Source organism: Podarcis bocagei (genome assembly GCF_964188305.1).
Source record: "Podarcis bocagei genome assembly, chromosome: 12".
NCBI classification, from domain to species: domain Eukaryota; kingdom Metazoa; phylum Chordata; class Lepidosauria; order Squamata; family Lacertidae; genus Podarcis; species Podarcis bocagei.
In genome coordinates, this window is record NC_138137.1 from 58,216,547 (window position 1) to 58,241,992 (window position 25,446).

Here is a 25,446-nt window from a genome sequence, read left to right on the forward strand (position 1 = left end):
GACCCCCAAAGACATCTAGCCTGACCCCTAGCGATGCAGGAATCATATCTGAAGAATCCCTGGCCATCCAACCTCTGTCGAAAAACTTCCAGCGAGATTCCACCATCTTCTGAGTGGGTTCGTTCCCTTGTCAATCACTGCCATCACTGCCAGAAAGTTTTTTCCTGGAACAATGGCCAAATTTCATGTTTTGGTGGGGGAAGAGGGGTTTTTATACGTCTCAATTTGACACGTAAGAAATGGAATCCCATCAAAGCGTGTAGAAATGTTCTGGGTTTTCCTTACCCTTAGAAATGCGAAATTTGTGAGTTATTTTCTCTGCAGCAATCAGCGCTCAAATGGGCCAAAGAAGTTCTTCTTGCAACCAGAAGCCATGTAATAAGTTCCTTAGATCGGACAATTGCTATTTGATTGTCCCACTTGTTCAAATGGGCAAATTATATTCCTATGTTTGTAGCTTAGATTTTTTATTTTTTTAGCCTGTACTTTTGATTTTACACTATTTTTTTTTTAAGTGGCATCATCTGGTTTAAACCCAGAGTGGTTTAGATACAATCCAAACAAGACACTCCCTAGCCACAGGCTTGCAATTTTTTAAAGAAGCCGCACGACACACAAGGGAAGCAGGCCAAGGAGGGAAGAGGAAAGTCAAAATCAAAACTCAGACGCCTGTTTCTAAACAGTTGTTCCTATAATGAACGGCTGGTGGAGCTGGGCCTCTAGCGAAACTCTACATCTTTTTAGGATAAACTAACCGGAAGAATTCGAAACCTGCGGGACCAGGTAAATTTACGGACTATTTGAAAAGTAATTGTGATGACCAGATTACGTTTGTAGGTTTGCAAGAAGTTTTGTGAGGTAAATTATTTGAATTATTGCAAAAATGGTTAAAGAGGTGGATTGTGAGTTATGATAATTAAAGGCAATAGGAATTTAAGAAATGCAGAAGAAATGATAAAAATGGTGGATCATCAGAGGTGCTGATGGAAGTCCAAAAAGATTGTATAAGATGGGAAGTTCTGTGGAATGTATAATAATTGGTATGTTGATATATATATATATATATATACACACACACACACAGTGGTGCCCCGCAAGACGAATGCCTCGCAAGACGGAAAACTCGCTAGACGAAAGAGTTTTCCGTTTTGGAGGTGCTTCGCAAAACGAATCTCCTATGGGCTTGCTTCGCAAGACGAAAATGTCTTGCAAGTTCCTGCAGGTTTTTTCCCCTCCCCCCCTTTTCCTAAGCCGCTAAGCCGCTTATCAGCTGATCCGATAAGCCGCTAAAAGCCGCTAAAAGCCGCTAAAAGCCGCTAAAAGCCGCTAATCCGTCAATGGGCTTGCTTCGCAAGACGAAAAAACCGCTAGACGAAGAGAATCACAGAACGGATTCTTTTCGTCTTGCGAGGCACCACTGTGTGTATATATATATATATATATATATATATATATATATATATATATATAGAAACTCTACATCTTTTAAAAATCAGAACCAATGAAGGCGGTGAACGTCCTGTGTGAGTGCCCAGAGGCGGTTGCAGGCTGGATGATGGTCAACAGATTGAGGTCTAATCCTGGCAAGACAGAAGTATTATTTCCTGGGCGACCTCCACCCCATCCCACCTGAACGCACCCGGCCACATTTGAAACACACAAACCCTTTCACACCCCAAGTCACACAGAAAGGCAGGATGAGAGACATGCAGACAGAAGGACAGACAAGCACACCAGCTTCAGTCCATGAATATCCACGCAGCTTCTGTCAATGGGCTGCCAAAGGCGAATTTCAACCAGCTTGCATCGTTGATCAGTGCCTGGAGGATCCGTGCATCGTTGGTTTTCAAGTATTTATATCTGGATTTATTTTTCGGTTGTTCCGTATTAAAATTCTGCTCCCCAAACTCTGCCGCTCTCTCTTTTTTCGTTCCCTTGAGCAAACCTCAGGCTCTTTCTCGCTCACAAATTTCATTAAAATAAACGAACAAATCAGTACACATGGCAACATCCCACAGCAGAGCTTTCCAAACTTTCCATGTTGGTGACACACTTTCCATACTTGCATCATTTCGCGACACAGTGATTCAGTTTTACTAGCAAACCAGAGGTTAAACGAACCACTTTCCAGCCCCGGGAGGAATGTGGGGAGCGTTCGCACAACACACTGCAGCCAACACAATAATGTGTCACAACACAGTTTGGGAAGCTCTGTCCTACGGCTTAGCAGAACGCTTTGAGTACCTGGGCAAGGAAAATCGACAAATTATAATACATAATTATAATACACAAATTATTAAAAAGTTTGAAAGCTTGTGTTGGGTGTTGTGTGTTGTGTGTTTGTATATGTGAATCCATGACTAGAGAGGGGATTCCAAAATAAATTTATAAACCCTGCGTGGTATGCCTATTTCCTTTCCTTTAAAACGTTGCCCTTCTAACTGAATTGTACCTTGCAAATGTTGGTAACTGGAGTTCAATCTTTGTATCAATTTTCTTCCTATTTTCTTATTCGTTTTATGCTTTTGTATATGTATCTAAACTTTGTATCACTATGTATCTAAACTGTAAAATTGACTTTGTACCGCCCGCAACTGTCAAACTGCTTCCCAGCGCCACCTAATGAGTCTGCAAATGGACACACACACACACACACAAATACAACCTCAGATAGTTTTATTTAAATAAAGGAAAAATGCAGAATAAGGCAACACACCCACATTGATAAGCGACTCCCAAAATCCTGTCTCCTTATCGGACAGCCCCTAGCAGCTCCGAAGTTTTCCTGTAAATAAAGGAAAAACAAGCCCATTAGCCAACACCTCTGGAAACAGGAAAAGGAACCAGCCCAAAACCTTTTATGTCCAACAATCGCAAGTAACGACACCACCATTAAAACCATTCAACCCCTTCCGACACCCCACTCACCTGTTCTAATCCTCTCACTGCGCCTTGTTTGACGTCTTCTGTTACCATTGTTCTGTATGGAAATTAAAAGGTATATGTTTAAATTCTCTTTTGTTTGGGGTTCTCTCTCTGTCCCCTGCTACGCGAGAGGGAACCCTGTTGCCAACAGTTCTGCATATAATTTTAATAAAGGATCAGGCTTCCAGCCGCTTTGCTTTCTGAAAATCCCTGGTCTGGTCTGTGTTTATTTCCTGACCGGTTTGAGCCTCTTTCCGAAGGTCCAGCCTTCCTTAAGAAGCTGAACCCCTTGCAGGGACCCCAAACTTAACTCCTATTTCAGTCAAAATAAAAAAATTCCTTCCAGTAGCACCTTAAAGACCAACTAAGTTAGTTCTTGGTATGAGCTTTCGTGTGCATGCACACTTCTTCAGATCCTATTTCAGTGTGTGCTGGAACAGTTGCAAACCATGTTGATGTTTCATTTTATTAGTTGCAATATTATTTTTATTTTATTTCATTTATTGAATTTATATACCGCCCTATACCCGGGGGTCACTTTGATAATTGCAATATTTACCTTTTGAATAAATTATTTTGAATAATTAATTAACTGAATAAATTAATTTTAAATACATGATTAACTGCAATCTTTATTATTTTAATGAAACCGAGCAAACAAATACACCTGGCGACCTGCCCACCCAGCCTAAACCTCCCAGGCTCCAAGATTTGCAAAGCAACCATGTTGTTTTGGGAAACCTCCCTTTCCTTTCCGAAGAAGGAGGCGGAAGTTCTCTGCTGATCTGACGTCACATCCGGTGTCCCCCTTTTTGTGGTCAAGAGAGCGCGCGCTCCGTACAGCGTCACCTGCCGGCGGGAGGTCAGAACGGCACCAAAGCAGCACAACTCCCTGCGGGCAGCGAGGCGATTGCGCCCGCCCGCGCACCTTCTTCGCCCCGCCCCGGGAGGAGAGCCGCAGAGCTGCTCCGGGAGGGGTGCGCATGCGCGCGCAGGTTGCACCCACCGCCGCTTATTTATCTGGTTGCCGTCTCGCCCGCGCTGTTCTTTTCTAAGGGATGGCTGGGCAGCGCCACCTGCCGGCAGGAGCCCGAAGAGCACAGGCTCGTTCTGCCGCTCTGACCGCTGCAAGTTCTGGGATTTAGCAGAGCAGAGCGCAAAATAAAATAAAATAAAATAAAATAATGCACGGTGAGCGGTTTTTTTGCAGCTCTTGCACGGTTGCAATTCCGGAGGAAAGGCGTTCTGCAACTGCAAAGCCCCCGTTGCAAGTGCCAGCATTTTCCTGCCTGCAAGATTTGGCAGGAGAGAGGGAGAGAAAGCAAAGGAGATGCGCTTCTCCCCGGGCAGGCAGCATTGGGAAGCAGCAGGAGCAGGAAAGAAGAGCTGGGCGGGATGCAAACTCTTGCACCCGATCCCGTCCGATCTCGGAAGTTAAGCAGGGTCGGGCCTGGTTAGTACTTGGATGGGAGACCGCCTGGGAATACTGGGTGCGGTAGGCATTTTGCAATTTCCCCTTTTGCAACTCAGACCGAGGAATCCCCTCCTTTTTCCTCCCAGTCTAAAAATCACCTTTATTGTTTCCTTTTGCAGTTACAATAAGTTAAGAACATTTTAACAGACAGTTACCATGTAGTTTAACTGCACCTTCTCCTGCTCTGTCCAGTGTCCACGCTCAATGCTCCTATCTCCTCGCACAGTACATCTCAAGTTTAGGGATTAAAGCTTCTTTATGCAGGGAGCTGTTTTGAAACACCACCCTCTAGACAACTCTGACATGTCTGTCACCAGGAAGGCTTTGGTCTGATTCAGATTGAAGAGTTTTCCTCATATCTTAAAAGCCTAAGCTAGCAGCAGAGACACTTTAATTTAAGGCCTTGAATGGCACATTTGATGCAAAGGTGGCTGGGAAATGCTCTCCTTTCTGTCTCACAATCCCCCCTGAAATTGCAACCAGTTACAGCCACTACTGCTCCTGCCAACCTAGCAGTTCGAAAGCACGTCAAAGTGCAAGTAGATCAATAGGTACCACTCCAGCGGGAAGGTAAACGGCGTTTCCATGCGCTGCTCCGGTTCGCCAGAAGCGGCTTAGTCCTGCTGGCCACATGACCCGGAAGCTGTACGCCAGCTCCCTTGGCCAGTAAAGCGAGATGAGCGCCACAACCCCAGAGTCGGCCACGACTGGATCTAACGGTCAGGGGTCCGTTTACCTTTTTACAGCCACGACCCGAATGGGAAATTCATGCATGGGAAAAATCTGCATCAAATCTCCCTTTTAAGATGTTCGAAGAGTCTTTCGATTTTGGGGGGGGAAAGAGATGGTTCCTGAGCTCTGAGATGGGAAAGTCGAAGTGACAATTTATGGGGGCAAAAGCAAGAATCCCACCATACACAACATTTCCAGGTGGTCTCCCATCCAGGCCTGACCCTGCTAAACTTCCAAAATTAGATGGCACCCAATGACAAATCTCTAGATGCAGCTGCTGTTTATAGGCTCACAGAACTGTCAAATTGAAAGGGAACCCAGTGGATCTACTCCAACTTCCTACACTGCAGGAATTGCCGTTAAAGAACCCCTTCCAAAGAAAGGAGAGGCCACCACTTTGCAAGGGATTCTGCTCCAGTGTCAAACTGCTCTGGCCACTGTGATAGGAATTTTATGGTCTTAGATATATGGTAATGTTCATAACTGCACATACATAGATCAACACAGGAAGACCGACCTGGAACCATTTTGATTCCTAAACTGACCTGCAAGGTTAAACTGGAAAAGCCTCCCCATTGTCTCTTTCCTCACAAATCCTGTCTCAAAGATAAGAATAAGGTGTGAGCCTGTGACCTGGCCCAGGAAATAAGTATTTTACCACTACAAAAGAATGGCCAGGCTCCCCAGGAAATCCAATCAAGCAACCTGCCAGACAGGAGATAAACAAGGACAAGAGAAAAACAACATTTAAATTTTTGTGATGTAGGTGGGATGTATCTGAGGGGTGGTCTTAGGTTACACCCCTTCTGTGATGTATGCATAATGTTTCTGGGGGTGGTCTTGATCTAGAGGATGGGAATTTCAAAAGTCTTTATAAGCCCTTGCACAGCAATTTTGGGGGGTCCTCTTCCTCTCCTGCGTGTGAGGGGAGCACCCTGTTGCAACAGATTAATAAAGATCAAGCTTACTAGCTGCTTTGCTTCTCAATATTCTCTGGTTGGCCTCTGTTATTTTCTCCTACCAATAGGGAACCTATGTAAGGACTCTATATGGGCTCTTGGATACCCCATAAGGGAAAAGGGCAGATTTTTATTTACAACACCACCAGAAAGTTGTTCCTGATGTTTAGTTGCAACCACCTTTCCTGCAATTAGAATCCATTGGTTTGGGCGCAGCAGAAAACAGCCTGGTTCCCTCTTCAATGTGACAGCTTGTTCTTCCTGCCTAAGTGCAGAACCTTACATTTGTCCCTATTTATCAGTTTGGGCCCAGTTCTCCAATCTGTTAAGGTCATTTTGAATTCCGATTCTGTCTTCTGCGGCATTAGCTACTCTCCCAGTTTGCAAATTTCATCAGTGTTGCAGAAATTTATGTATAGGTTGGGGGGAGTTGCCCCTCCAGCAGATATCATGCACATGCAGCCCACTACCAAAATTAGCACAATCACTTTTGTGACTTTTGTGATTTGTCCCCACAAAACACTTCATCACAGTTTCTTCCTATCTGTTCAAAGGGCCTTTGCTGCGCAATACCAAATGTAAGAATTCACTGATCAATGGATCTATGTACTGGCTCACTGGGAAAACTTCAGAAATTCATATAGACATGTGAGCTCAGCTACTCAGCCTGAGTGATAATCCCTGGCATCCTGATACCTGAGTGCCAGACAGGTAGCCATTCCAGAAATAACAAACCCAGATGAAGACAAAAGGGTGTGATTAACGTGGCTGGGAAACAGGGAAATGTAAAGATCTTTTTTGTTACACTTGATGGGTGTTTGGTGGAGGGCAAGGAGAACCATGGGGCAGGGTCCAGGATGCTCAGATTCCTGCCACCAGACCTCCCCTTTCATGATGTAAGCATGATGTATGAGTGATGTACTTGGGGGGGGGTGTAACATGGGGATTAGCAGCTAATAAAAGTTTGGGTTCTCTTTTGTTCAGGGCTTCCATCTTGTTCCACCTTGTGGCAGGTGGGAGTCCTGTCACCACAGTCTTCAATAAAGACCAAGCCTACTGGCTGCTGTTTTGCTCTGGTATTCCTGGCTGGTGTCCTTGTTTTTTGTCCAAGGGAGCCCTCAGATTTCTCCGTTAACATGAGCATCCCCTCAATTCCTTTGCTCAAGGCATTTATAAAGACACTGGGCCCAGGATAGAACCCTACGGCACCCGACTTTTCACTTTCCCCCAGGATGACGAGGAACCATGAATGAATAGATTTTGGGCTCGGTCAGCCAACTGGCTACAAATCCACCTAACCTCATCATCCAGCCCACATTTTACTACCTTCCATGGGTGTAGCTGGGGGGGGGGCTAATGTCCTGTCTTTGGGGCATTATTCTTACCCACAATTTCCCAAGGAAAGCTCAACAACTTTGGCTGCCCCCCACCTTAACAAAAATCCAATGTACATGCCACCTTCGCTACAAGAATATCATGGGGGACTTTGTCAAAGGGCTTCCTGAAATCAAGATACGCTACACAGCATCCCCCTGATCCACCAAGCTTGTAACTCCATGAAAAAAAGGGGGGGTGAGATTCATCTGGCATGACTTGTTGTCTGGTATTGCTCAGTCTGTAATAATAATAATAATAATAATAATAATAATAATAATAATAATAATAATAATAATTTATTTGTACCCCGCCCATCTGGCTGGGTTTCCCCAGCCACTCTGGGCAGCTTCCAAGAAAGATTAAAAATACAGTGGTACCTTGGGTTAAGAACTTAACTTGTTCTGGAGGTCTATTCTTAACCTGAAAACCCGCCCTGCCCGGCCAGAGCTGGGCTTAGGGTGGCTAACACCAGTAAAATTGCAATAAAAACATAATGGGAGGGGGACCAATTTAAAATACAGGTTAAAATGCAATTTAAAATGCAGCCTCATTTTAAAAGTAGCCCACAGATCAAAACCATAAGGGGAGGGGAAAATATAAGGGTCAGACTGAGTCCAAACCAAAAGCCAGGCAGAACAGGCAGCCCTGTTTAGGGAAGCTTTTAATGTTTGATGCATTACTGTATTTTAATATTTTGTTGTAAGCACCCCAGAGTGGCTGGGGAAGCCCAGCCAGATGGATGGGGTATAAATAAATTATTATTATTATTATTATTATTATTATTATTATTATTATTATTATTATTATTATTATTATTATTATTAGGTCTTGTAGTTGTTTATCATGCTGTGGAGCATGAGACTCTTAATCTCAGGGTTATGGGTTGGCATTGGGCAAAAGATTTCTGCATTTCAGGACTTGTGGTCCCTTCCAACTCTACAATTCTATGATTTCCAAGACACACAGACCCCCTGCTCTACATTTGCAGAAAAGGAAACTTGAACCCAGCTTTTAAGGGTCCGCGTTAGCGCACCAGGGCTCTAGGGGGCGCTTGATGCTGTTGGAGGTAGTACCCTCCTGATTGTTCGGGAGTGTCTCTTCCTCCCCTTCTGAGATCTTCAGTCCTGCAGCGACACCTGCAGGCAGAACATGCTCACTGCGCCCTCAGGTTGCAAAAGCTGGGCGGCGTTGCAGCAACTGCGCTGCAGCGTTGGCCAACCGGGTGCCCTCCAGCTGCTTGCAGTGTGAAGTGCGTCCTGCACAAGGATGCATGTCCGTGCAGTGCAACATCCTGGTTGTTGTTGTTTTAAATGCAAGCGGGTCAATATTTTGCAGCTGGATAGGGGGAGGGGTAGATTTTGCAGCATTGCCAGAAGAAATATCAACAACCTCAGATATGCAGATGACACAACCTTGATGACAGAAAGTGAGGCAGAAACCTTTTAATGAGGGTGAAAGAGGAGAGCGCAAAATATGGTCAGAAACTCAACATCAAATAAACTAAGATCATGGCCACTGGGCCCATCACTTTCTGGCAAATAGAAGGGGAAGAAATGGAAACAGTGATTTTACTTTCTTGTGCTCCATGATCACTGCAGATGGTGACAGCAGCCACGAAATTAAAAGACGCCTGCTTCTTGGGAGGAAAGCAATGGCAAACCTAGATAGCATCTTAAAAAGCAGAGACATCACCTTGCCAACAAAGGTCCGTATAGTTAAAGCTCTGGTTTTCCGAGTACAGTGGCACCTCGGGTTAAGTACTTAATTTGCTCTCGAGGTCCGTTCTTAACCTGAAACTGTTCTCAGCCTGAAGCACCACTTTAGCTAATAGGGACTCCTGCTGCTGCCATGCCACCGGAGCACGATTTCTGTTCTCATCCTGAAGCAAAGTTCTTAAACTGAAGCACTATTTCTGCGTTAGCAGAGTCTGTAACCTGAAGCATATTTAACCTGAGGTACCACTGTAGTGATGTATGGAAGTGAGAGCTGGACCATAAAGAAGGCTGATCGCCGAAGAATGGATGCTTTTGAATTCTGGTGCTGGAGGAGACTCTTGAGAGTCCCATGGACTGCAAGAAGATCCAACCTCTCCATTCTGAAGGAAATCAGCCCTGAGTGCTCACTGGAAGGACAGATAACGAAGCTGAGGCTCCAAGACTTTGGCCACCTCATGAGAAGAGAAGACTCCCTGGAAAAGACCCTGATGTTGGGAAAGATGGAGGGCACAAGGAGAAGGGGATGACAGAGGACGAGATGGTGGGACAGTGTTCTTGAAGCCACAAACATGAGTCTGACCAAGCTGCAGGAGGCAGTGGAAGACAGGAGTGCCTGGCGTGCTCTGGTCCATGAGGTCACGAAGAAGCGGACACGACTAAACAACAGATTTTGCAGCCAGCTGTTTAGATCTCCGCGCCATGCGCGCACAAAGAGCTCAGCTTTTATTGATTTGCACGTGGGAAAGCAGCGCAGCCTCCTCGCTCCCTGCTCAGGCGACGCTCCATAGATGGAGCTGTCGCTTCTTCCGCTACTTTCCCGCAGCCTCATCTCTCTCTCTTTTCCCCCTCTCGCCTTCCTGCCTCCCAGCAAAGCTCTCCAAGTTTCCCGGTTCCTTTGCATCCACCCATCAAATCCTGTGCACTGCTGCTCCTCTGCAAGGAGACGCGCACACCCCTTTCCCCATCCAGCGCCCAGCAAAGGCTCCGCACCATGGCTGAATGGCCCCTTCCTGCCCAGGTGAGGCTAGTTCTGGAGGTATGGGATGGTGCGCTCTTGCTGGGGGTGGGCGATAGATGAGCTGCCCCTGGGAGAAGGTTTAGGGGGGTGGGTGGAATGATTCAGAATATTGCACTACCAACGTGCATGGGGGGTGGGGTGGGGGGGGGGCTACAGAAAAAGGCAGCGACGTTTCAGGCGTCCCAGGCACCTGGCTAAGACTGCTCCGTTTGCAGACGCCTTTGCAAGCCTGAATGCTTCCTGCATATTTTGCATCGTTGTCACTAATTTTGCACATAGCTTAGAAAGCAATAAAACACAATATGGGGAGTAGCGACTCACGTTTTGATGGGCAGTAGATAAAAAATAAGGGAGTGGGAGGCCCTGTGGTCTCTAAACCACTGAGCCTAGGGCTTGCCAATCAGAAGGTCGGCGGTTTGAATCCCCGTGACGGGGTGAGCAACTTGGACTTTGACGTGCTTTCGAACTGCTAGGTTGGCAGGAGCAGGGACCGAGCAACGGGAGCTCACCCCATCGTGGGGATTCGAACCGCCGACCTTCTGATCGGCAAGCCCTAGGCTCTGTGGTTGTACTGGACGATTTTTTTTATTTCCTTCCATCCTTGTTTTGGTAACAGTCTTCAAGGTGGAGTTCAGAAGTCCCGGCTGCTCCTGTCGTGGACGCCGCCTTCCCCAAAGAGGCGCAGACGGCCACGATTTCTCTGTGGACGGTGGTTGGCGCTGTCCAGGCGGTGGAGCGGACGGTGGAAGCTCAGGCCCTTCGGCTCCTCAGCCTGGAGCAGAGGTCCGAGACGGCCGAGAAGAGATTTGGGGACTGCGAGAAGGCCGTGGCCGAGCTGGGAAGCCAGCTGGACAGCCGGTGGTCAGCGCTGGAGACTCTCCTGCAGGAGTATGGGCAGCTGCAGAAGAGAATGGAGACCATGGAGGACCTCCTGAAGAACGGGAACTTCTGGTTTCTGAAGGTCCCCGTGAACGCGGCTGCAGGAGCTTCTAAGGTAAGCACAGACCTACAGAACTGGCGGGCGTCTGCAGTAGTAGTTCTGCCAAGGATCAGGCTGTGATTTTATTTATTGCATTCACACCTCAGTTTTCTTCTAAGGAGCTCGCGGCACACAGAATGATAGGAAGGGACCCCGTGGATCATCTATTCCAACTCCCTGCAATCAGTGGCGTAGCGTGGGGGGTGCAGGGGGGGCCGGCCGCACCGGGCGCAACATCTGGGGGGGCGCGCTCACACTCTCAGCTCTCTGCCCCTACCTGGCTCGCTCACTCTCTCTCACTGCAGTGCCGGCTGTGCGAATCTGATCCGAGCCGCTGGGTCGCCGCCCACTGTGGAGGGGGTGGGTGCCAGGCGTGCAGTGCGGAGAGAGAGCGAGGGACTATCTGGGGGAGGGACAGTGCAGCGGCCACCCAGCGCAGCGCTGAGTGCGGGAGAGAACCACACCAGACCAGACCAGGCAGCAGCAAGAAGAAGCTGGCAGCGGCGGCAGGTTAGGGGTTAGGGGGCGCAAATTACTTGCCTTGCCCCGGGTGCTGACAACCCACGCTACGCCACTGCCTGCAATGCAGGAATCTTTTGCCCAAAGCAGGACTCGAACCCATGGTCCCAAGACCGCTTATGTTTTCTGAACTATTCTTCTTGAAATTTGAAATATACTCGGAGGCAAGAGTGGATTTCATGCTCTTTATTCAGCTCATAGTGGTGAGGAATGGAAGTTCCGCCAGAATGTCTGCTTTATAAACATTATTTACACAATGGGCCCCACGTGATTGGCTAATTCCAGGATTCTCCTGTAGGCCAATCAGGTTGCGGCTTCACTTCCACCTGGAGCTGGATTGGGTGGCTCCTGTGGACTAATCAGACTGCTGCTTTCTGGATCCTATTGTTCTAGGACCAGTCAGACTGCTGGATTTTGGATCCTATTCAACTTAGTACATAACAGAATTATTCTTCAATTCTGATATCTAGCTATCTATATTGCGCTGTTTGTTGGGTTGCGCATTCGGTACTGGGCGGCTGTCTGGCAGAAGCCACCCAGAGTGGCTGGGGAAACCCAGCCAGATGGGTGGGGTATAAATAAATTATTATTATTATTATTATTATTATTATTATTATTATTATTATTATTATTATTACCCTGCCCTTCTGACTGGGTTGCCGGTTGCCTGCTGAGTTTTCCCTGCACAAATATCCCTGACACTTTCTTAATACGGTCCAAGTCAGTGGCTCCAAACAGTGGCGTAGCGTGGGGGGTGCAGGGGGGGCCGGCCGCACTGGGCGCAACATCTGGGGGTTAGGGTTAGGGGGCGCAAATCCACGGGTTAGGGGCGCAAATCCACGGGTTAGGGGGCGCAAATTACTTGCCTTGCCCCGGGTGCTGACAACCCACGCTACGCCACTGGCTCCAAACCCTTTTTGCCTCTCTTCACATGTAGGCTATTTAGCAAAGAGAGAGCCAGTATGGTGTAGTGGTTAAGAGCGGTAGTCACGTAATCTGGGGAACTGGGTTCGCGTCTCCGCTCCTCCACACGCAGCTGCTGGGTGACCTTGGGCCAGTCACACTTCTTTGAAGTCTCTCAGCCCCACTCACCCCACAGAGTGTTTGTTGTGGGGGAGGAAGGGAAAGGAGAATGTTAGCCGCTTTGAGACTCCTTAAAGGGAGTGAAAGGCGGGATATCAAATCCAAACTCTTCTTCTTCTTCTTCTTCTTCTTCTTCTTCTTCTTCTTCTTCTTCTTCTTCTTCTTCTTCTTCTTCTTCTTCTTCTTCTTCTTCTTCTGGGCATAGACTATTAACAAAATGTCTGGGTCCCAAAACACCCCGATCAAATAAGTTTTCAGAATATATTAAAAAAAGCAGTTTGCGCTTCGAACTCTGGAAAGCTGTTTTGCAACTTGCTGACGGCTCTGTTTCTTGCTATCCCCCAGGTCTCGGCGGCTTCTGGACATGGCTCGGCTCCCTTTTCCCTGGAGAAGTGGGAGAGGCTAGAAGATCAGCAGAAGGAGTTGTACAAAAACGTGGCCAAGGGGAACGGAGAGTCTCTGATCTCCCTCGGTAAGGAGCAGGGCCGGCTCTCCGTGGGATCCCTTTCGCGGTGGTAACAGTGTGGTGTAGTGGTTAGAGCATCGGACTAGACTAGTCCGGAGTTCGAATCTCCCTGCTTTGCCATGAGGCTCACTGGGCGACATTGGCCCAGCCGCTGTCTCTCAGCCCAACCTACCTCTCAGCCGATAATAAATAAATAAATTAATAATAATAATAATAATAATAATAATAATAATAATAATAATAATAATTTATTATTTATACCCCGCCCATCTGGCTGAGTTTCCCCAGCCACTCTGAGCGGCTCCCAATCAAGTGTTAAAAACAGTACAGCGTTAAATATTAAAAACTTCCCTGATGTCCTATCTTTTAAAGATAGGATAGCTGCTTATTTCCTTCGCATCTGAAGGGAGGGTGTTCCACAAGGTGGGCGCCACTACCGAGAAGGCCCTTTGCCTGGTTCCCTGTAACTTCACTTCTTGCAGTGAGGGAACTGCCAGAAGGCCCTCGGAGCTGGACCTCAGTGTCCGGGCTGAATGATGGGGGTGGAGACGCTCCTTCAGGTATACAGGACCGAGGCCGTTTAGGGCTTTAAAGGTCAGCACCAACACTTTGAATTGTGCTCGGAAATGTACTGGGAGCCAATGCAGATCTCTCAGGACCGGTGTTATATGGTCTTGGCGGCCGCTCCCAGTCACCAGTCTAGCTGCCGCATTCTGGATTAGTTGTAGTTTCCGGGTCACCTTCAAAGGTAGCCCCACATAGAGCGCATTGCAGTAGTCCAAGCGGGAGATAACCAGAGCATGCACCACTCTGGCGAGACAGTCTGCAGGCAGGGAGGGTCTCATCCTGCGTACCAGATGGAGCTAGTAAACAGCTGCCCTGGACACAGAATTAACCTGCACCTCTATGAACAGCTCTGTGTCCAGAATGACTCCCAGGCTGCGCACCTGGTCCTTCAGGGGCACAGTTGCCCCATTTTGAGGATAAGATGGGGAACGAGAGAAACCTTGAGGTCCTTGGAGGAAATAAATGAAATAAATCAATGGGCCAAAATACCTCTAAGCTACTCTGGCAGGTCATAGCTGGTTCTCTTGCCATGAATATGGGAGTTCTTATTATTATTAAAATTTGTATACTGCCTTTCATCCGACGATCCTAGGGAGATTCATCCTGGCTAGGACATCCTGAATGAACCAGGGACTTCACTCCATCCCCTTGCGTTCCTAAAGTTGTTTGAGTTCCCTTTGGAACTCCCTGCTGTTACGTATCAGACGGGCACTATCTCTCTTAACTTTTCGGTACCTGTTGGAATTCTCTCTTCCTTCAACAAGCCTCCTCAGCCGAGACTTCTATGCCAGCTAGTTTTGGAATTGGAATTGGCATTTATTCCTTCCGCAGGGCCTGTAAGACAGAGCTATTCCGCCTGGCTTTCAATTTGAACTTAGCCTGATCTTTTACTCTTCCTTTCCTCCCTCTCCCCTTTTTATGAAGATTACCCACTCTGGGATCCCACAGCTAATTCTTCCCTGGTCTCCTCACTGGCCCAAATACGACTAATTTAGCCAGCTAGCCCTGGTGATCATCTAATGTTTATTGGATGGATTTCCTCCCTAAATTGATTTTTGAATTCTGAATTTATTGTTATTCACATTTTATACTGTATTTTATTGTATCAATTAAGTGTTTTAAATTTGTTGTTAGCCACCCTGAGCCCGGTTTTCTGAACCGGGAAGGGCAGGGTATAAAAAAATTAATATTTTTTTAACATATATGTAATTGTTTCTAACTGCTTTAACTCTACGCCATGGTTGCATATATGCTTCATCATACCGTGAGATTGCTTTGAGAGGCATCGTAAATGGAATTGGTAATTATAATTTAGGACGGGCCTCTCTTAAAAATAAAACACTGCCCTTTAATGGGATCTTCGTAACGACAGTGGTCTCCCTTCCCCGTCTCCTTTGACCAGATCTTGCTGTTTCTAAACTGGAGAATTTCACCTGTGCTCCGCAAGAAGATGCCCCTCACATTCTGGGCCAGAAAAACTCAGAAGAATGTGCTCAGGAACCTCTGTCCGATTCCAAAACAGGTATCAAATTTTAAATTGAGAATTGCTTGCTGTGTATTTTGTGTGTGTGTGTGTGTGTGTGTGCGTGTGATTCTGTCCTTTCCAAAGCATCCCAGGGCAAATTTTGTTGTTGTTTAGTCGTTTAGTCGTGTCCGTCTCTTTGTGACCCCCTGGACCAGAGCATCCCAGGCACTCCTGTCTTCCACTTCCTCCCGCAGTTTGGTCTAACTCGTGCTGGTAGCTTGGAGAACACTGTCCAACCATCTCGTCCTCCGTCGTCCCCTTCTCCTTGTGCCCTCCATCTTTCCCAACATCAGGGTCTTTTCCAGGGAGTCTTCTCTTCTCCTGAGGTGGCCAAAGTATTGGAGCCTCAGCTTCAGGATCTGTCCTTCCAGTGAGCACTCAGGGCTGATTTCCTTCAGATAACTGTTCCCATTTTGGGATCTTCCAGCAGTAACGTTTTGCTGCTCATGTGTAGATGGAAGGGAGTGACCAGTTTCTAGAAATGCTTCACTTAAAGGAGATATTACGTTGGGAGCAAAGCAGGGCAAATCTTGGGAGCTGCTAGCAACCCTGACCCCCATTTTACAGCCCTACCCCCTTGTTCACCCCAAGAACCGCCCTAAAAGGTAAAGGGACCCCTGACCATTAGGTCCAGTCGTGGCCGACTCTGGGGTTGCAGCGCTCATCTTGCTTTACTGGCCGAGGGAGCCGGCGTACAGCTTCCGGGTCATGCGGCCAGCATGACTAAGCCGCTTCTGGCGAACCAGAGCAGCGCACGGAAATGCCGTTTACCTTCCCGCCGGAGTGGTACCTATTTATCTACTTGCACTTTGACGTGCTTTCGAACTACTAGGTTGGCAGGAGCAGGGACCGAGCAACGGGAGCTCACCCCATCGCGGGGAATTCGAATCGCCGACCTTCTGATCAGCAAATTGTCAGGGGTCCCTTTACCTTTAAGGCCTCCGTGGGACATACCAGGAGAGGCAGTCCCATAGGTAGAAGGGTCCTAGGCCGTATAGGGCTTTAAAGGTTAAAACCAGCACCTTGAACCTGACCCTGTACTCCACCGGGAGCCAGTGCAGCTGGTAGAGCACCGGGTGAATGTGATCCTGCAGCGAGGACCCCGCAAGGAGTTTCGCCACGGCATTCTGCACCCACTGGAGTTTCTGGGTCAGCTTCAAGGGCAGCCTCATGTAGAGTGAGTTACAGTAATCAAGTCTGGAGGTGACCGTCGCGTGGATCAGAGTGCTGAGGTCAGGGCGAGAGAGGCAAGGAGCCAACTGCTTAGCTTGGCGGAGGTGAAAAAATGCCCCCTTTGTTTTGTCCAGGAGCATTTTGAGATTTCAGATAAACCAGGAATACATAGGAAAGGCCAAACTTCTCTCTCTCTCATCTCCCGGAAACAGAACCTTCCATTTCCAGGACAGATATTATTTCGTGGATTAAGCAGGAGGAGGAATTGTGTACCAAGGGCAATGGCCAGGACGGAGCCCTCTGTCAAAGTACCTGCAACTGTGAGTATGTTGAAAGCACCACAACAGCCATTCTCCCATGTCATCGCAAGAGGCTTGTTCTGTTTTTAGGTTATCCGTATCGAGGTTTCCTTTCCAGGCTGCTGCGTAGCTCTATCTCTCCACTTACATTTATCTCGTAGAATTGTAGAGTTGGAAGGGACCCAACGGTCATCTAGACCAACCCCCTGCAATGCAGGAACTTGCAGCTTCGAACCTGCAACCGTGGCGTTGTCGGCACCATCCTCTAGTCAACTGAGGAAGGCGTCTCCACATTGCGTGTTAATGTGAAAATGTCTAGACCAAATAAGGCTGAGATTCAGTACAGTGGTGCCCCGCAAGACGAATGCCTCGCAAGACGGAAAACCCGCTAGACGAAAGGGTTTTCCGTTTTGGAGGTGCTTCGCAAAACGAATTTCCTATGGGCTTGCTTCGCAAGACGAAAATGTCTTGCGAGTTCCTGCGGGGTTTTTTTCCTTCCCCCCCTTTTTCCCAAGCCGCTAAGCCGCTTATCAGCTGATCCGCTAAGCCGCTTAACAGCTGATCCGCTAAGCCGCTAAACCGCTTATCTGCTGATCCGCTAAGCCCGCTAATAGCGCTAATCCGCTAATGGGCTTGCTTCGCAAGACGAAAAAACCGCAAGACGAAGAGACTCGCGGAACGGATTATTTTCATCTTGCGAGGCACCACTGTACAGCCAAAGGGAAACTGACTCTATGGGATATGGAGTAAGGCATTCTATTTTTCCTCTAACCCTACCACCCTGCCCAAAATGTCCACCTGAGAGAGACTACTACAGGGACCACACAATACTCGCTTTCTGCATCTGTAAGAACTCAGATCTTTTAGTGTGGTAGCACCTAATGATAATAATAATAATAATAATAATAATAATAATAATAATAATAATAATAATAATAATAATAATATTTTATTATTTATACCCCGTCCATCTGGCTGGGTTTCCCCAGCCACTCTGGGCGGCTTCCAACAAAACACTAAAATACAATAACCGACTAAACATAAAAAGCTTCCCTAAACAGGGCTGCCTTCAGATGTCTTCTAAAAGTTTGGTAGTTGTTTTTCTCTTTGACATCTGGTGGGAGGGCGTTCCACAGGGCGGGTGCCACTACCAAGAAGGCCCTCTGCCCGGTTCCCTGTAACTTGGCTTCTCGCAGGGAGGGAACCGCCAGAAGGCCCTTAGCTCTGGACCTCACTGTCTGGGCAGAACGATGGAGCTGGAGACGCTCCTTCAGGTATACTGGACCAAGGCCGTTTAGGGCTTTAAAGGTCATCACCTAGACTTTGGAACTCCCTGCCACTTGATCTCAGGCATGCCCCACTGAGAAGGGACTCTGCTATGTTTATGTTCCATAGAGCAGCTCTTCAGCCAGGGCTTCCCAGATGTGCCCTTGGGCTGCAACTCCCAGGATTCTCGCTAATTTGTTCATAAACTAATCTAGAGTTAGGGGTGAGCAGGGAGGTTTGCTCATGAGGCTAAATCGTCCAATGTCATTAAAGAGATGAAGAAAGGACCTCTCTGAACTGAATGACTGGGCAGTAAAATAATAATAATCCCTGTGAAATGCCCTCCTTTCAGAGGTCAAGGAGATAAAAGAATTACATAACTTTTAGAAGACACCTGGAGGCAGCCCTGTGTCGGGAGGTTTTTAATGCTTGATGCTTTTATTATGTTTTTAGATAGGCTATAAGCTGCCCAGAGTGCCTTGGGAAACACAGCCAGATGGGCGGGATAATAATAATAATAATAATAATAATAATAATAATAATAATACTATTCAGTATTACAGGGTGGTTTGCAGTATAAAAATACAAAATGATTACAGTCGTACCTTGGAAGTCAAACAGAATCTGTTCTGGAAGTCCGTTCGATTTCCAAAACGTTTGAAAACCAAAGCGTGGCTTCTGATTGGCTGCAGGAAGCTCCTGCAGCCAATCGGAAGCCGCGGAAGCCCCACCGGTTGTTCAGCTTCCAAAAATAGTTCGCAAACCGGAGCACTCACTTCCGGGTTTGCGACGTTCAGGAGCCAAAATGTTTGGGAAGTAAGCTGTTTGACTTCCAAGCTACGACTGTACACAAAATACATAATAAAACAAAAACCATCCAGTAATAACCCCCCTTCCATGAACACATGAAAAAGGCCACGTTACTCAGAATTCTAAATCAATGCATTTTTTTTGGCAAAAATGATTAATTTCGCACATTTCACAGGGCGGTGCCTTCTCGGTAGTGGCACCCACCCTGTGGAACGCCCTCCCACCAGATGTCAAGGAGAAATCAACTACCAGACTTTTAGAAGACATCTGAAGGCAGCCCTGTTTAGGGAAGCTTTTAATGTTTCATAGGTTATTGCATTTTAGTGTTTTGTTGGAAGCCACCCAGAGTGGCTGGGGAAGCCCAGCCAGATGGATGGGGTATAAATAAATTATTATTATTATTATTATTATTATTATACACTCATGGAGCCTCAACTGGCAGTGATGGACCAGGAATGAGACCTTGGGGTCGTAGCAGATGATTGGTGGCAATGTTGCCGCCATATTTGGCAGCTGAAGAAAATTCCTTCCCTTTGTGAAGGGATTGTGATTGAAACAACCCAAATTTGCATTTTGTGTGCACGTTGAATTTTACTTCCGTTGGATCGCCTTCCTTCATTTCTTTCTGTATTCTTGTACGTTATTGGTGCTGTGCTGTGCTTCCTTAAATATATTGAAAGCAATTGAAAACAAAGCAGGACTTTAACTCTGCTGCTCGGCTCCCCAACAGATTATACGGTTTCTGGACTGGATACTTTACCGGGCGACGCAGAAGGAGCCAACCCCTGTGAGTCTCTGCAGGGGGGCAACTTAGAAGCAGAAACTCACAAGGGATCTACTTCAGACAACGCAGGTGAGCGATGAGATTTCGGGAGGTGCACCCCAGATTCAAAGCAGCTCATGCAGCAGAACTGTAAGAGCAGGGGGGGGCACTGGCGCTCAGACCAGGGGCCCAGCACCTCTGGCAAAGGCCTTCCACACTCCAGGAAGTTTCAAGCAATTCACAAAAAAAAAACTTTTTGAGAATTACTGACCTGGGTGGGGTATTTTAGTCCCATTTCAAGGCTGAACCTTTGCAGCATTTTAATGTATATTGCAATGGCTCAAAGAAATCTTCCTGTTGCCTGGGGGCAACCTTGGAACTGTATATTTGCATTGTATGGTACATGATTTAAACGTCAGCTGTAAAAAAAAAGGAAGCAACATGGACGATTGGATTTCTTGGTTTGTGAAATAATTTCAAAGTGTTGGTGCTGACCTTGAAAGCCCTAAATGGCCTTGATGTCTTATCCTGTTTTTAATATTCTGTTGGGAGCCACCCAGAGTGGCTGTGGAATGATTATAGCAAAAAATTGGAAGGGAGAAGAAACTCCCTCAATAAGAGAACGGCAAATAAGATTTTGTGAATATATAGAATCAGCAAGAATTACAGCAATGGTAAGAGGCCAGTGAGACCAAAAACTGGTAGAGGAGTGAACTTGCTTGAAGGAATACATAAAAAAAACATTGTTCTGGTATTAATATATCAATATGCAATGAAACGAAACTTATAGAGTAAAAAATTAAGAAGAAATGGGTATGAGATGAGATAGTCAAAAATAATATTGATAACACAGGGAAAAGAAGAAAAGAAACAAAGGAACATATAGGTGGAGAGAAGTCAAAATTTATGTCTGTATGTTTAGTTTGTATGTTTGTTTTCTGTTTTTGTAATTAAGTTGAGAGGTGTATGTATCTACGTATAATAAGTTTGTTTAGTGTTCTGGTTTGTATTTGCAAGTATAAACAACCTGGGAAATGACCAAATGTCCAGCTAAACCAGGTGAGGGGAGCTGATGGGTCTTAAGCTGTTGGGGGCTTGGCCTGCATGCGAAGACGGGCTCCAGCGGACGGAGCGGACGAGACCAAGGTTGTGTCCAGTGGTTAAGAAGGCAGTAATCTGGCAGTTCAATATGGAGGATGACATGGGTGGGTGTTTATTGATCTATTTGATCTGGGCAGAGCAACGGGGGAAGCTGGCTTTCAAAGCCACTTCAATCTCCCTTTCCCAAAGTGTTAAAATCGAGATGTGGAAAATACGGGAACAAGAAGGAGAGGCAGGACTGAGATTTGGAGATAGGCTCCAGAGGTCCAGACTATGGGAAGTCCCCAAAAATGAATCATTATAATTTGGATGATAATTTGGTCTTTTTTTCTTTTAATTGGATTATGATTGGATATGTTTAATTGGATGTTTTTTGTTGGAAAATTAATAAAAACGATTTTTAAAAATAAATAAATCTCCCTTTCCCCCTCCCTCTCAACAGGGTTACCGGCTTCCAGGTCGGATGCAGTTTCGTGGGTCAAACAGGAGGAGACTCCAGCAGGAAGGGATGGAGCAAACGGTCTTCAAAGCGCTAGTAATGGTGAGTAGGAGACTTAAGCAGGGGTAGGGCAGCAAGGCCGAATAGCTACAAACCGCCAGCACGTTTGCAATGCTAAGCAGATTCCGGCGTGGTTTCGAATCGGATGGGGGACCATCTGTTGAGATTCCTGTTGGACTAGATGACTCAGGGATCCCTTAAAGGGGACCCCTGACCATTAGGTCCAGTCGTGACCGACTCTGGGGTTGCGGCGCTCATCTCGATTTACTGGCCGAGGGAGCAGACGTACAGGTTCTGGGACATGTGGCCAGCAGGACTAAGCCGCTTCTGGCAAACCAGAGCAGCGCACGGAAATGCTGTTTACCTTCCCGCCGGAGCGGTACCTATTTATCTACTTGTACTTTGACTTGCTTTCGGACTGCTAGGTTGGCAGGAGCAGGGACTGAGCAATGGGAGCTCACCCCATCGCGGGGATCCGAACCGCCAACCTTCTGATCGGCAAGTTCTAGGCTCTGTGGTTTAACCCACAGCACCACCCGCGTCCCACAAGGGATCCCTTACAACTCTGCAATTCCACTCATGCCTCCTTGGGCAGTGGGGAAGCATCTGCCAGCATATGGGCCTAACGTGGTGCAGAGTGGTTAGGGACCGGTGTGGTGTAGAGGTTAGTTGCACTGGCTCCTGGTGGAGTATCGGGTCAGGTTTAAGGTGCTGGTTTTGACCTTTAAAGCCCTTTGTGGCTTAGGGCCCTCGTATTTACGGGATTGCCTCTCCTGGTCTGCCCCGCAGAGGACCTTAAGGTCCATGAATAACCATAGTTTAGAGGTCCCGGGCCCTAAGGAAGTTAGATTACCCTCCACCAGGGCCAGGGCCTTCTCAGTGGTGGCTCCGACCTGGTGGAATACTCTGTCCCAGGAGACCAGGGCCCTGCAGGATTTAACTTCCTTCCACAGGGCGTGTAAGACAGAGCTATTCCGCCTGGCCTTTAATTTGAATACAGCCTGATCTTTTATTTCCCTTCTCTTCCCTCCCCCTCCCCTTTTATGAAGATCACCCGCTCTGAGACCCCACAGCTAATTCTCCCCTGGCCTCCTCGCTGGCCCAAGTAGGACCAATTCAGCCAGCTAGCCCTGGGGATTATCTGTTGGATTTTTGAATTCTGCCCCCCCCATCACCCCCCCCGGCTGCTATCTAGCGTGCGGGAGGAAAGGGAAAGAGTTTCAATGCCAGTGTTTAATAATACGCCAAAAAACTTTCAATAGGATGGTTACACCAAACCCTTTCCTCTCTCTTCCTTGCCACCCAGCTAACGCCACAGCCCAGCCACACCCGGAGGAAGCGCCGAGCGAGGAAGACCCTGCCAACCCACCCCTCCTGCTCTTCCTCCCCGGGGGCTCGGTGGCGCCCATTTTGAACGGAGCCATCGGCGAGAGCCGGCCCCTCCCCGGCCTCCGCGGCGCCCGCAACGGGAGGCACCCCGGCTCTCCCTCGGCCAGGGGCACGCCGGAAGCGGCGGTGGAGCGTCCGCACCGCTGCGCGGACTGCGGCAAGACCTTCAGCTTGTTGCTGAGCCTTCAGATGCACCAAATGAACCACCAGAAACGGAAGCAGTACGAGTGCTCGTTCTGCGGGACGGCTTTCAGCTCCCCCTCGGAGCTGGTGCGGCACTGCATGATCCACACGGGCGAGAGGCCTTACCGGTGCTCGGTGTGCGGGAAGGGCTTCGTGCGCAAGCAGCACCTGGTGCCCCACCTGCGCCTGCACACGGGCGAGAGGCCTTACCACTGCGCCGAGTGCGGCAAGGACTTCATCTGCAAGCACCACCTGCAGGAGCACCAGCGCACCCACACCGGGGAGCGGCCCTACGCCTGCGCCCAGTGCGGGAAGAGGTTCCGGAGGAAAAAGTCGCTGAAGGACCACTGGAGGGTTCATAGCGCTGAGGAGCAGCAGCAGCAGGGACAGGCGTGCTCTGCCCGGGTGCCTGAGGGCACGGAGGGGGACATCCGAGTGGAAAATTAATGTGCTGGCTCAGGTGTAGCTCAGCGCACAAGGCGCACAGTTCAGCGGTGTATTTGTTTCTTTACAGCTCAGCAATGCCTCCCATCATTGCAGTTTCCGGGAATGAAGGTCTCTGCCCTCTGCTTCCCCCTCCCCAAGTCTCCTGGTTTCCAAGCAGCCTACACTGGAGGGAAGGGGTGGGTGGGTATCTGTGCCCTTTGTTCTGCTACATACATAGCCGTCCGTGTCCTTAGAGACAAAGGCAGGTAGCTTAGTACAGCAGGAATGGCAAGCTTCTGGGATGCTTTCGCCGCCGCCGCCTCCTCTGCTTCATCATGAGTCTGAACTGCTTTCTGCACGTGAGTCATCTTGCTCACTAAAGCCTGTTGCTTCTTCTGCCTCCAACCATTCCTCCCCTCCTTCCCCCTCTTGCCAGTACTCTGTGTCCCTCCACCACTCCCTGGGCTCTGACCCTTCCTCTGAGGCTTCCCTAGGGGAAGCTGTAGTCCACTTCTTGTCATCTTGCCAAGACAGTTGAGTAGGTGGGTGGCTGGCTCCTTCTTCCCAGAGTCTCTTGGACATGGCCAAATGACTCTGCAGCTTCCAAGCCTGGATGCAGATGTGCCTGCGAGCTCCATTCATTCTAGCCTTATCCAGCGGTTCTGGACTACAACTCCCATCAGCTGGAGGTGCTGATGGGAGTTGTCGTTCGAAACCACTGGAGGGCCCCAGAGTTGGGGAAGACCCTCTTACGCTGTTCGAGAGCCCCTCAGGTACCACTACCCACCCTTAAGAACATCTCCACCAAACCCTTGACCTCTGCTTGCCCTCCAGCAGTTCATTGCTTCCCTCCCTTGGCATGTAAACATTTTCTCTTTCAGTGTTGCCTCATGTCCGTCTGTCCAGTTCAGGTATGCTGTCCTCTTCCGCACAACAGGTTTGCAATCCTCCCAGGATTTTCGCAGCAGCTTGTTTTCTTTAAGATAATAAGTGTGTGGGGCAGGATCTGTTTGGTGCTCTGGTTTTTGTATACGGTTTAAAGCGCTCCCTAAATAATAAACCACCCCTGGCTGCAAGCGTGGAGTTTTCTCACTTGCTTGAAACAAGTTCTGTTTTCCGCTTGTCTTGCAGCTTAAGTACGTTCAAAGACACTGGCATATGTGCTTCGACTTACTGAGTCTTGGTAAGACACTGATGGAGAATTTAGCACAGAAAACTAGCACTCGGGGGTCAGGCAGAATAGCTCTCCAAACTTTTTATACTCTTTATGCAAAATACACTTAGTGTGTGCCTTCAAAACTGTTTGTATGGTGCCCTTAACCAACCCAAAGCTCAGTTTGGTTCTTATCACAGGAGGGGTGTTAGGCCCATCACACAAACATCATTTTTTCCGTCATAGAATCATAGAGTTGGAAGAGACCACAAGGGCCATCGAGTCCAACCCCCTGCCAAGCAGGAAACACCATCAGAGCACTCCTGACATATGGTTGTCAAGCCTCTGCTTAAAGACCTCCAAAGAGGGAGACTTCACCACACTCCTTGGCAGCAAATTCCACTGTCGAACAGCTCTTACTGTCAGGAAGTTAATGGTGCCCTTAATGCAAGAATGCAGCTTGTATTCCCCTACTCACATTTAATATGGATTTTCCTTTGTTGGGCACGATCCAATTTGGGGAGGGGGGAACAAACAAACCATTTGCAATATTGACCCCCCACATCTGGAAGGATCAAGACGCTGTATTCCAGTCACCCCTTAACACCCCCGGCTATTAGAAAGCTGCTTCAAGTACCCACTGACCTCTTTCTCCTTTCCTGAACTCCAGTCTGATCCCTCTTCCCGTGTCTTGTTTCAGCCACTTTCAGCTGACCAACACCAAGTAGGTTCTCCTCCGTATTACTCGGTGGGTTTCTAAAAGCAAACAGGGGGACAACTTACAGGAGCCTTTGCGAATCTGACACCATCCAGATGTTCTGGATGTCGTCTCCCACTAGACTCGGCCTGCACAGCTGGGAGTTGCAATCCAAGATATTTGGAACACCGCAGGTTGGCTAAGGTTGTTCGTGTGGTTCTCCTTGATTTTTTGGGTGTGTGTGTGGGGGGGGGGGGTTGCGGCATCAAGAACAGAGACCCTCAACTTCTGCAGGAAACAGGCCAGAGCCTTAGATTCCCCCCTCTCTTAAGAGGCCGCCGGCATTAT

General features: G+C 48.0%; 2 protein-coding genes and 1 long non-coding RNA gene across 6 annotated transcripts in view; 2 read left to right on the top strand and 1 right to left on the bottom strand.

The window, feature by feature from the left end:
• Window positions 1-25,446, top strand: part of LOC308569628 (cytochrome P450 2C25-like) — a 189,277-nt gene that overhangs the window by 124,881 nt on the left and 38,950 nt on the right. The gene's annotated exons all lie outside the window — the stretch shown is intronic.
• On the bottom strand, window positions 1,591-7,672 carry LOC308569743. Of its 3 annotated transcripts, XR_014000784.1 has the most exons (5): window positions 6,229-7,672; window positions 4,555-5,561; window positions 2,929-2,980; window positions 2,717-2,785; window positions 1,591-2,244 (listed from the first exon to the last, which is right to left on the bottom strand). It is a non-coding gene; the product is annotated as an uncharacterized lncRNA (long non-coding RNA). The 3 variants fall into 3 exon arrangements; XR_014000785.1 differs by lacking the exons at window positions 4,555-5,561; window positions 6,229-7,672 and having other exon boundaries at window positions 2,929-3,242; XR_014000786.1 differs by lacking the exons at window positions 1,591-2,244; window positions 4,555-5,561; window positions 6,229-7,672 and having other exon boundaries at window positions 2,660-2,785; window positions 2,929-3,242.
• LOC308569596 (zinc finger protein 783-like) lies at window positions 9,702-24,324 on the top strand. 2 transcript variants are annotated; one of them, XM_081163714.1, is made up of 8 exons: window positions 9,713-10,200; window positions 10,817-11,194; window positions 13,127-13,253; window positions 15,217-15,336; window positions 16,725-16,832; window positions 19,618-19,740; window positions 21,194-21,292; window positions 22,557-24,324. In XM_081163714.1, the coding sequence occupies exons 1-8, from the start codon at window positions 10,174-10,176 to the stop codon at window positions 23,267-23,269; spliced, it is 1,695 nt and encodes a 564-aa protein (XP_081019840.1). In that variant the 5' UTR covers window positions 9,713-10,173; the 3' UTR covers window positions 23,270-24,324. The 2 variants fall into 2 exon arrangements, with proteins under 2 accessions (XP_081019841.1, XP_081019840.1); XM_081163715.1 differs by lacking the exon at window positions 19,618-19,740 and having other exon boundaries at window positions 9,702-10,200.